Source organism: Artibeus jamaicensis, unplaced genomic scaffold (genome assembly GCF_021234435.1).
Source record: "Artibeus jamaicensis isolate MK-2021 breed Jamaican fruit bat unplaced genomic scaffold, CSHL_Jam_final contig_387, whole genome shotgun sequence".
Taxonomy (NCBI): domain Eukaryota; kingdom Metazoa; phylum Chordata; class Mammalia; order Chiroptera; family Phyllostomidae; genus Artibeus; species Artibeus jamaicensis.
Window position 1 is genome coordinate 7,146,195 of NW_026521812.1, and position 12,586 is coordinate 7,158,780.

A 12,586-nucleotide genomic window follows, 5' to 3' on the forward strand; every position below is an offset into this window, starting at 1 on the left:
ATTGCAGGTGTCGGTTGTGAAAGTTCCAAGCCAAACAAGTATGATTTGTCATAGATTACATCTCTTTTAAAATATAGTAGAAGAAATGTTAAAAAAAGACTCTCAGCAACTTAAAACTTTACAAGGCCTTGTAAACATGTAATATTGGTGGCATTTAAATTATTCAGAAAACTAATTTCATCATTTTGGAAATGCTTAATCTTCATTTAGATTTGATTTTTAAATTTTACACAGGCAGTAAAAGACAATGTAGACAAAACTAAACTTTGATATTTTATATAGGTCAGTCTAATACATAAATAACTTTTCTTCTTACAGAATACAAACATTTAAGAGATGTTTATTAAAGAAAAATATCCAATTAATAAAATTATAAATATATTCTTGATTTTAGTACATTTTAGAGAAATTCAAAATCAGTACCGATTTTGGGTTTCTCTACCTTTCATCTGGTTGTTCAAATACTATGATTTACACTATTCACAGTTAGTTGTTTGCTTAATGAGACAAATACTGACTGAACACCTACGCTGTGCATGGTGCTGGTGAGACTGTGGTGGAAAAAAAGGCACTTCCTGTCCATTTGGAGCTTATGGTCTGATGGGGCAGAAAGGTATTTATTCAAAGGTCATAAATAAAATAAATTTAAAATTACAAATGGAAGAAAAAACACAGTGGTATAAGGCAATTAAAGAAGAAATCTTATCACACCTACAATGTCACAGAAGGCTCTCATAAGACAGGCTTCCATGGGCTAAGGTTTGAAAGCTGAAATGAAATTAACACAAGGAAACAAGATGTAGGAGGTGATTTATTTCAAGACCAAACAAAGTGTGTGCGGAAAAGCTCATTGGTGGGGTGAGGTAAGTGAAGGACAGTAAGGATGGAGGGCCAGGGGCACAACGGGTGCAGATGTGGCCAAAGGGAGGATTTGGCCTTTATCTAGGAGCAATGAGAAGTCAGGGGGAAGAGTTTAAGCACAAGGATGATGATCAAATTTGGAATAGCCAAATGCTCTCTGGCTATACTCTAGAGGACAGACTGGGAGGAAGACAAGAGTAAAAGAAGAGGGATTAGCTGGAAAGGCAACGTGGTAATCGCAAACTAAAGATTATGGAGATTGGACAGGTGTGGGGTAGTGGAGATGAGGTCACAGAAGTGGAACTCAGTACGTTTGGTAAGGGGTTAGCTAAGTGGGAGGACAATGAGGAAGACTAAGTCATGGAACGGGATTCGTAGGATTATGGCTCATATGTTCAATCCACCAGGGTTCAGGTGACCAGACAATGAGTTGGGGGAGAGATGAGGCTGGGGAGTTAAGTGAGAGCCAGATTATAATGGGAGGGCATCACCTGTCATCCCAAACAAATAGAGAGCCCTTGTAGAATTTGGAGGAGAGTGACATGATCAGATCAGTGATTTAGAAAGTTTGCTTTGGGCCCTGGCTGAGTAGTTCAGTCGGTTAGTGCATCATCCTGACACACCAAGGTTGCCCATTTGATCCTTAGTCAGGGCACATACAACAATCAACCAATGACTGCATAAATAAGTGGGACAACAAATTGATGTCTCTCTCCCTCTCTTTCTTTAATCCTCTCACTTTCTAAAAATTAATAAACAAAAACAATTTTTGCTCTGCCATACGACCATTTGTTGGTTGGAGTTGAATAAAGTTAGAGACAGAGGTCGTACAAAGGAAATGAACTGGGTTGAGGGTGAAGAAAAGGGTAGAGTGAAGGGAAATCTATTGATTTCTATTCTGGGAGACACAGTGGAGAATAAATCACTGAGGTGCTCTAGGAGAAAGTATGAGTTTGGGGAGGAAGATGCTGAGTTTAAATTCAGATGTTCAGTTGGTAGTTAGGGACACAGGACAGGAGCAGAAGAATGAAACGTATCTCAAAAACACAGATTTTTGAATCAGCATACACATGGCAATGAAGCCTAAAGAAAGAGTTTACAGAATGAAAGGAGATGTGGACTATGGACTGGACTTCAAGAAAACCAGCTCAAAGAGATGGGCAGAAAAAGGAGCTGAGAATGAAAGGTCAGAGAATCAAGACAAGAACAGAGAGAAGAGAGAATGTCAGGAAAGAAAGAGTATTAGACGTTGCAATTGTTACAGGGAGTTCAAGCAAAATAAAGTTTCCATTGAATTTAGTGACCGACATGTCACTCGGTTATCTCATGGAAGTAGTTCTAGTAGCATGCTGGGAGTGGAAATCTCTACTGCAGTGGAGTGAGAAGTGAATGCAGATCTCTCCCTGAATTTTTTTGAAAATTTGGCTGTGAAACAGAAGAAGGAGCTGAGGGCAGTACAGAGGTACATGGGATTCTCATCAAAAAGCATCTCAGTATTCCACATGTATTGTAGGACAGCTTGAATACATTAACTATAATTTCCATATTTAAGGAATTGATAGTCTGATGGGGAAATAAAATGATAATAAATCAAAATACATTGAAAGAGAGATCTGATTATGTAATATTTTGCTTATGCAACATTTACATATTAATTAAGTTATATAAAATACATGTTAAAATGTCTGGGAGAAAAATATTGTTTTCTTTATCAAGGGCTATTAAAGAACTTGGTTACTCCATGAAAAAAAATGAGCACAAAATATATAAGCACTTAGAGGAGAGAGGGCAGCTCCCCTACCAGATTCAGGATGAGACTCATCAAACGCTTTAACAAATGTAAAGAATGTATTAGTCCTAAAGCAACTGGTCAGCCAACAAAGCAAAACATTGGATGCACCAGAGAAAGCACTTTCCAGAGGGAAGGGAGCTGGAGCCATCAGATGGCTATAGGCTCACAGTAGTTCTCAGCCTTGCCTGACATCAGAATCATCTGGAGAGCTATTGGAAGTTCTAGTGCTCACACGGCACCTCACACCACTGATGTCACAACCTTTAGGGGTGAGACCTGGCACCAGGTAATCCCAATGTGCAGTCCTAGTTTAAGGAATTGCCTCCTAATGAAGCTATAGATAGTACAAAGTCATGGCCACTGCACTTCTATTCTGGTCCAATTGATGGATCATCCATGGCTGTGAGTTAAAGGTATTGGTGATCTTAGTCTGATATTATTGGATATTTAAGTCATCTAGCCCTCTAGTTATGATTCTGTGTGCATCAATTGACCTTTTCCTTATCATGTAGCTTGAACACAAGGAAAGAAGGAATTAAATATTTAGTATTTAAAGTCTCCATGAGGGTTATGTTTATAATTATATATGTAGTAGGGGCAAGTATGAGAAAATTTCTATTTCCTCCTCACTGACTTCACCGAAGAGATCTTTACTTTCAGCAGTCTTATTTCTAGGCTTCTGTGTTATAAAATCTAAAGAATAGGAAAGTAAAAATGGTGTTGGAGTATGGAAAAGGGAAAAAAGAGTAATTTTACAGTGCAGAAATACGGCAAACAGCCAGGTGATCAGGATCAACATACTGCTTGCATGGAACTTAACATGATGTGATGAAAATGATGCTTTTCTTCCATAGTCTTTCCCACAATAAGCCCATAACTCCATTCTCATCATGAGAAAAACATGAGGCTAACCTCAACTAAGGGACATTCTATGAAATACATGCACTTATCAAAACTGTCAAAATCATCAAAAACAAGTAAAGCCTGAGAAACTGCCAGAGTCCAGAGGACACAGCCTAAGAACACATGATGACTAAGTGTCATGCGGTACCCTGGATGGGATCCTGGAACAATGAAAGGACATGAAGTAAAAACTGAAGAAATCTGAATAAGGTAGCCTTTAGTGAATAATAATGAATCAATATTAGTTCACTAGATGTAAGAGATATTCCATACTAAAATAGTAACAGGAGGTGAAACAGTGTGGGCTATATGGGAAATTTCTGTACTATTTTTGCAATTCTTTACAAATCTAAAACTATTCTAAAATAAAAAGCTTATTTAAAAATAATATTAAAATCATTTCAAATTGTACTGTAAATGTAAGATGCAAAACTATATGTGTAAATAAAAAATACAAACTCCAAGATAACATAGGAGATGTTAAAATCTAGATGATTTGGGGTATGGTGATGACTTTTTAGCTATAATACTAAATGCATAATCCATGAAAGAAATAATGATAAGCTGGACTTCATTAAAACTAAAAACATCTGTGCTATGAAAGACACTGTTAGGAGGATGAGAAGCCAGACCATGGACTGGGGGGAAATATTTGCAAAAGACATAATTGATAAAGGACTTTTCTAAAATATACAAAGAACTCTTAAAAGTTAATATGTAAACAAACAACTTCAATAAAAAAAAACGAGAAAAATCTTCTCTTGATGCATTTGGGCTTCTGTAATAAAATACTATATACTAGAGAGCTTATAAACAACAGAGATTTATTTCTCACAGCTTTGGAGAATGGGAAAAAGCCATTCCCCAGCAGGTTAGGGGTCTGATGAGGGCCTGTTTCCTGGCTCACTGATGACATCTGTTGACTGTGTCCTCACAGTCAAGGAGGGCTCAAAGAGTCTCTCTGGAGTCCCTTTTATAAGGGCACTAATTCCATTCATAAGGGCTCCACCCTTACCGCCTAATCGCTTCCTAAAAGCTTTATCTACTAATGTCATCACCTTGAGGGTTAGGATTTCAACAGAAGTATTTTTGAGGGGTCATAAACATTTGTCCACAGCAAGACCTGAATAGACATCTCACTAAAGTAGGTATATAGATGACAAATAAGCATATAAAAAGATGCTCAACAGTATATCTCATTTGGGCATTGTAAATGAAAACAGTGATGTGATAGCACTATGTATCTGTGTGGAATGACCAAAAATTTGAAATACTGGCAACACTAAATGTTGCTGATGGGAATGCAGAATGGTACAACCACCTTGGAAGACCGTTCGGTGATTTCTTACTAGAGTAAATATACTCTTACCATATGATCTAGCAATAGTGCTTCTCAGTAATTACACAGATGAATTGAAAAGTTATGTCCTTGATTTATATTGCCAAATCTTGGAAGCAACCAATACACCTATTTCAGTAGGTATGTTGATAAATAAAGTGTGGTACATACAGACAACAGGAAAATATTCAGTGCAATTAAAAGACACAGAAAAATATTAAATATATTATTACAAAGATGAAGAAGCCAATCTGAAAAGGCTACAAAGGGCATAATTGCCATGATGCCCTAGAGAAGAAAACTATAGAGACAGTAAAAAGATCATTGGTTGTCAGAGGTTAGGGTGAATTTTTAGGTCCGTGAAATTACACTATGATATCATATTGATGGATATGTTGTTACGCATTTGTCAAAACACATAGAATGGGCCCTGGCTGATGTAGCTCAGTAGATTGAGCACAGGCCTGTGAACCAGAGGATCGTGGTTCAATTCCCAGTCAGGGCACATGCCTGGGTTGCAAGCCAGTTCCCTGCAGGCCAGTTCCCAGCAGGGGACACACTAGAGGCAACCATACATTGATGTTTCTTTCCCTCTCTCTTTCCCCTCTAAAGATAAATAAATAAATAAATAAATAAATAAATAAATAATTTTTTAAAAAGTTAAAATAACAACACATAGAATGTAACCAAGAGTGAACCCTAAAGTAAACCAGGAACATTATCATTTGATAATGATTTGTCCACATAGGCTCAGTTGGCAGAACAGTTGGGCCATTCTGGTGAGGGATATTGACAAGGAGGCTAGGCTTGTCTACGGGCTGGGGTACGTGGAAAATTTGGGTATTTCACAATCAATTTTGCTTTGAATCTGAAACTTCTGGAACATCATTTAAATGGGAACATCATTTAGTATGGGAGAGTCTGCTAGAAAAAAATCAAGGATGAAGGCTAAGACATAATGAAGGTGTGATTCTCCTAATAAACTATCTCCCATGCCCAGATCATTAAACCGTCACCAGCTCAGTGAGGGCAATGCCTGTGTTAGTTTTGCTTATACCTCTGTCCCCAGCATCTGTCGTTCTGTCTTAGTGTCTTACAGGGGTGTCCAAACTTTTGGCATGTCTGGGCCATGCTGGAAGAAGAGTTCCACACAATAAATACACAAACACTAATGAAAACTGATGAGCAAAAAAAAAAAAAGTTTCAAGTAAATGTATGATTTTGGGTTGGGCTGCATTCATAGCCATCCTGGGCCACTGGTTGGACACCCCTGGTAGAGCCTGGAAGACCCCCAATAAATATTAACTCAGTGATTGAATAAAATGACACCTGTTTCAAGGAATTTTCTCTAATCACTTTTATCAAGATTAAATTATTCCATGTGTATGTATTTCTCAGAAATGTACCACAGGTACATTTCTTTATTTTATCTCAAGTTGTATGTTTACTTGTGGTTGTCCCATATACCTAAATGCTTTCGTACACAACATACACACACACAACCCCGAGAGCTCCTGGAAGAAGGAGACTGAGTCTTCTTTGAACTTCATCGTCCAACACCTAGCTTGAGTTTTGCAGGTGCCAAACATTCATATGTGCTTGTTGAATTGAGTTTACTCTGCCATGATCTGTTTAAAATTTCTTATTTCATTGTATTCCCATAACAAATACAAAATTATCAACTATCCAGTCAATATGAGATAAATGTGCTCATTAGCCTAATTAATGTCTAACTACATTTGGCAAGAAACCCTGTTTTGTATCTGTACATTCTGCATTGTTTGCATGAGATTATGGAGAAGCGTTTAGCATACTGTTTGTAACACCAGGGCCATTGTTTAGCATTTTGTGTTCAGAAGCCCATTTGATTTCCCTGTGGAAAATCATCCTAAACCACACCAGGGTGGGCAGGAACAGTACAGGGCCAGTGGGAAGCCAAGGACTGGGCCTCGTTAGTGCCTGGATTTAGAGATCTATATGTGTGTAGTGTATGGCCTGAAGTAGCTCTTCTTTTAAGAAATGTACTAAATAATCTGTAAGAACCCTCTCACTATAATATTCTTTGTCATTTAATGCTCTTAGATAATCAAACTGGATCCCTAAATTACAGTCCGGTTTTCCTGTTCATGCATTTTTCTGGCCACAAGATGGCGGACTTTATGTTATTTTATTCATTCTCTCCCAGCAAAAAGAACCTTAACCTGCTTGCAGTTTTGAAAATTTAAAACTCCCAATTCCTTTAAAAGCCTGATCAATGCAACAGGACTTTCCATTCTGATTCTAAAAACTGTTGTGAATGCTTTGAATTTTCACAATAAAGAAGATTTCTTCTTTTGTGTGGGAATACTGATATAGACTGCATTCCTATACAAATGCAAAAATCCCATGGAGAGATCAAAGACCACAAGTATTTTCATTTTTCCCCCTTACACAGGCAAAGACAGTGCTTAAAATTCAAAATTGATGAAAACTGTAGCATCGAGGCTACTAGATAGAGTTTTCAAAATATTCTGTCCTTATGGTATTTTTAACCATTGTTCTTGACGCTTCCCAAGTATTCCAACTTTTTTTTATTCCACTGGGTTCTCAGATTTCATTTGAGGTGGAAGTAGCCAGTCAAAAATACATACATTTCATGCACCAAAAAAGGGAATTCAAAAGAATGAGATTTGCATTTCAGAAGTTTGAAGTAATTTTTTAAAGTTTACATGATCTATCTCCTTTAAGAAGACTTCAGATTTTGCCGGCTTACCCTGGTCAGAAGTTCGTTCATTTCTGTCACGAGCGTGTTCAGATTGCCCTCTGCCAAATGAATGAGCCTCTCTGGGGCCCGCTGAGGTGAGAGCAAGTGCTGAAAAAGATTGCATCCATTTAAACATTTTCGTAAATGTTTTTGCAGGGATCATGAGATTGAACATTGAGCAGAACACACTTCCCCTTTATATAGACCCCCCCCCCCAGCCTTCTCACCTTTGAAGAAAAGAGGAAGAAAGCATTTCAATTGAGCGTGCATATACACAGAGCTCCGCGGAATATCCTGACAAATAATACAAATTGCACTAGTTTACTGAGAAATTACTATGTTCCGGGCTTTTTTGTTTTGTTTTTTCACTTAATTCTTATGACACTTCTACGATATAAATGTTACTCCATTTTGTGTATGAAAAAACTGGCTTGAAGGGAGTTATACAAGGTGACACAGCCAGTTAAGGGAAGGAGTCCTAATGAAGTCTGAATCTTTAAGGCTCATATTTCAGTCAACAAAGATCCCATTTACAGGTGACAAAGGGGACAGGAGTCCTTGGCAGAGGGAACTGGCCAGGTGCTAACTACCTGGCCTGACCTCTGTGTTGGTAGGGGCGGCCTGGCACTCAGCGAGGCCATTTTCTTCTTCTATTGAACATAATCGATCTCACAGAACACCACCATTCGACAGGGGCACTCTGTGACAGTGATGAATGAAAGAGAAGAAGACCACTCCATAATCTTGTCTAAGTACAGGCAACACCATAGTCTCAGTGCAGACCACAAAAATACCCAAATCCCATTTTCTGGGTGAGATCAGTGACCACAGCCGCCTTCCTAACAATGGCTTTAGCCTCCCTCTGTTCTTCCTTGCTCCTAGATAAGGTTCATTTGCAGAATACTCAGTTGTGGGATCATTCCCACTTCCTCATTCCCAATCCATTGCCTGGCACAAACCCTAATGCTAGTCAGTTATTTCTAACGCCTTCTTAATTGATATACCCCAAATCCCCTATGGTGTACAGTGTCCTTTGTTGCAACAAGTTAGTAAACCCAACTTCTGACTATCACACATGTGTTCCTGATAGTCTCTGGCTGGGACCTAGGGAGCATTAACACAGGTAAAGGAACTAAAGAAAGAGGGTAAATAACTTGCTTCAGGTTTAAATATATTAAAATGGGATGTTAAGTATCCAGATATTAAATGAATTTTGGAAGAATGCAAACACAGAATAAGAAAGATTAGGACTTAAATCTTTCTTAGGAAAATCAAGGTCATTCTGACAAGCACCCAGCCTTAAGGAAGTAGGTGACTAAATCCCCTTGGCTTAGACCATGGCCACAGATTACGCCCTCTTTCACAAGGCCCTTTAAATGATTCATCCACTGCTGAAGTATTATCTTTAAAAAATTATGTATTTGCTTTTCTAGTTTATTTATTTTTGTATTCATTCCATGTATGAGGAAAATAACTGATCAGCATCTTCTCTATTAAAACTCTTCCCATTCCTGAATACTGGTCCAACAAAGTAAACTCAGATCCCTCTGCCTGGCTTTCAAGGTTGTCTCTCATATCACCCTGCACTACTCAAGTCTCCAACATTAGCATCTACTCACCTGACTTCTAATGTCCCTCGACAGGCCTTGCTAATTCACACCTGCCTCTGCTATGTGGCTCCCTTAGTTTTGCTGGCAAAAGTCTGTATGGGCTGGGGGTTAGGGAAACCCTCCTGGGGCAGACCCAGACTGATTGCTTGAGGGCAAGTTGTTTTCTCTCTCTGAGATTTGCAAAGGTGGCTTCATTCTCACAGGCCCTAAAGCAATACCGCCTCTACTAGAGTCCCAGCTCTGCAGCTACCACTCGTGTGACCCTGTGTCTCACATGAAGCTGCTCCAAGCCTTAGTTTCCCTACCTGAAATAATGTAGATGATACGGTACCCTTTTCTTAGTTTTTGGAATTTCTTTCAGATTTATGAATAATAATTTGTGGTAAAACCAGTCAGTTGCCTAGCACTGAGATACTCATCAACAAATGTTAGTTATTCTTGTTATCATCATTATTGGTTCCTTCTTCTGGAAAATAGAGATATTCATGTTTACCTTAATGGTTATGATCTGAATTAAAGAATACTTTACCTAAAGGAGTGTCTGCCAGTACCTAGCGAATAAATCTTAGACTTCTTCCTCCAGTCCTTGCCAATGCTTCTCTTCCAATGCTTCAATTTCCAATACAAATTACACTCTCATTAACAATGCATTCCCTGATGACTGAATCTTACCCATTTCTCCAATACTTGTATTCAATTGTATGTTAAATTCTCATAAAGCACATAGTAGTTCTGTACTTTTGCTAATTGTGTCCTTATGTTGTTTAATTATTATTATTTTTAAAACCATAAACTCTAAGCCTCCTGAGGGTAGTGGCTACATTACAGGAGTCCCAAAGCCCCCAGGCAACCAAATGCAGTTCTAGGGCATTCCAGAATTTCTCAGTAAAGGTCTGATAATCGACCAATAGTGTATATGTAGTTAGTTTTTATCTTTTTTCCTCAGATGAACCCCAATTTCCTTAACATTTCCTTTTATCCCATTCAATGATGAAAGCTTTATGAATGTTCTAAAATAGTTTCCTAAATTAGTTCTTATTGAAATACTTTCAAAGGTCTACTTGTTCTCTAGCACAAAATTTTCATCCTGTGCTTTCATTTTTACAAGAAATTGAAAGGCTGATGTAAGTAAGGATTTCTGGAACCCATGCTGGGCACCTAGAGACCAAGGACTCCCTGATCACAGCACCCGCATTTGCATGCATGTTTGATCATGTGGCAGACCACGCACAGAAATCATTCAAACTTGTCACGTAATCCCAAATGCTGTTTGAGGACCCCCTGCAAGGAAGGGGTGTCCAGGTAAAACTGTGGAAAGGTGGGAGCCATGCTTAGCACATGGCACGTGCTGATGAAGATGCCTGCGGGGAAGCCATCTGTCTCATGTTTCTGTTGCAAGCAGCTACTTGCTTTTAGTAAAAATCACCTGTTATTTTATATTAATGTTTTTAATTTGAATGTTGGTGTTTTTTTAGGCTTTTGTACGAATTAATCTGTTCAGACTTTATGGCGCTATAAGGAGTTCATACCTGGTTTTATGTCTGCACCTATTTCAGTAATGTAATACAAGTAATTTAAGCCAAACACTGGGGGTACAGGGGCCTCTTTTCCTTAGTAGTAAGTTCTCAAGTTTGAAAAACACTGGCTGAGACAGCCTCTGAATTTGAGTTAATGGGAAGAATATGTTCCCCATGATTAAAGAAGCTCCTGTCATTTTCCCCCTGGCTCTTGCTGTTACTATCCCAGCCTACCTTTAGTTCCTGCGTCACATTTTCAAGGCCATATAGCGTCTTATAGGGAGCCGGCAGCGGGCCCGTGAGGTTGATGCTCGTGGCCATCCGCTCCAGGCGGGCCAAGTCACCCAGCAGAATGCCGGTGCATTCGTCTCCGCAAACTGTGAAAGAAAGACAGCAGAGAACATTCACTTCCGCTGAGCCACCCCGGCATATGCTCAAAGGTTTCAGCTCTGAAATATTTTATGGCCCAAGTATAACTCTGGGAAAGATGATGCTACTTATCTCAGATAATGAACACTTCCGAATGAATGACAGTTGAAAAAAAGATGAAAAGAACAAGAAGAGGGAGCATGCGTGTCGCTCCGAACCTGAACTATCAATGATGATGTAGAACCAGAGAGAAGGAGCCCGCGGTTTGTGAGGGAAGCAAGTGTGCGGCAGAAGGGTCAAAGGAGAGGTGAGATCTGAAATACAACGCGATGCCCCAGGGATTTCCACAAGAGCAATCTGGAGGGAATTTGGAAGTGGGGGATAAAAACGTGCTCCTGAGTCCAAATGTGTGTGCCAGTGTGTGACGCTGCATTAGGTTCACGTGGAGTGTCTGTGGCAATGCTGCCTGCACATGCGTGATGCTTTACATATTCAAAAACTGTATGAATTTCTAGCTTGACATCCATTGAGAAGTTTTTTTAATTTAAAAGAATTGTTTTTATAATTTCTGTTTTATCCTTCATAATGCTCTTTATTTATATATTTACTTATTTGCCAACCCTTCCTCTTTAATCTTGCATAGGTTTTCACCTATGATGTAGTCCCACAAATTCCCACTTTGATGATTAACTTAATTTAGTCTGGTAGAAAAAGAATTGCTGTGGGCCAGAAAAAAATCATTCTTTAAGTACCAAGAGTGCTAATGTTATTTTCCTAATCTTTTCATTGATTAGAAAGAGGGACTATTCAAATTTGGTGGTTGTGGAAGGTGCCTGGTAGTAGAGCTGGTGAAATGAAAAGAGGGATTATTTCTTCATTATCAAGTTAATCTCATAAGCAACCCAATTTCTAAAACTAAAATATATTGATTCTTTTGAAAGATAAAAATATATTCAGTTTCAATTTAGTTCAAAAAATTTTTTTACTCATTGCCTACCATATTCATAATATGCATTCATGTTAAGAGTTATAATTTCTAGTTTAGATTTCTCAGATGGAGGTATCAAAAATATACACATTAGAAGAGAGGAAAATACATAACAGAAAACATGGAGATTTGGAGCAGCTTTGGATCATGCCCAAAACTGGCAAGGATTCAATTAGTTCTCTAAACAGCTCTCCCCTGAGATGCCTAATGGAGAGAAAACCATTAACAGAAGCTTGTAAACAAAGAGAAGCAGTACAGAGGGTGATTTTTGGATAGAAAAGCAGTTAGAGGTGAGTTACAATATCCCTACTTAGGGAATAAACTGACCCAGCAGGGCTTTTAATAAATCACATCCTTGCAGGTGACACCTGCGACTACGGAGCATCACCTGCAGGGAATTTGCAAGCTCCTGGCGCCTTGCAGACTGAGTGAACAAAGGGGCTTTGGAGAAAGGGGCTGAAGTC

At 38.7% G+C, this 12,586-nt stretch overlaps 1 protein-coding gene across 5 annotated transcripts in view; it reads right to left on the bottom strand.

Moving 5' to 3' along the window:
- LAMA2 (laminin subunit alpha 2) overlaps positions 1-12,586 on the bottom strand; it is a 511,376-nt gene that overhangs the window by 121,133 nt on the left and 377,657 nt on the right. For all 5 annotated transcript variants that reach the window (XM_053664793.1, XM_053664792.1, XM_053664790.1 and 2 more), the window contains 2 exons: positions 11,000-11,142; positions 7,648-7,746 (listed from right to left, as the gene is read on the bottom strand). In XM_053664793.1, the coding sequence (XP_053520768.1) occupies positions 7,648-7,746; positions 11,000-11,142 (242 nt within the window). The remainder of the gene's footprint in view (positions 1-7,647; positions 7,747-10,999; positions 11,143-12,586) is intronic.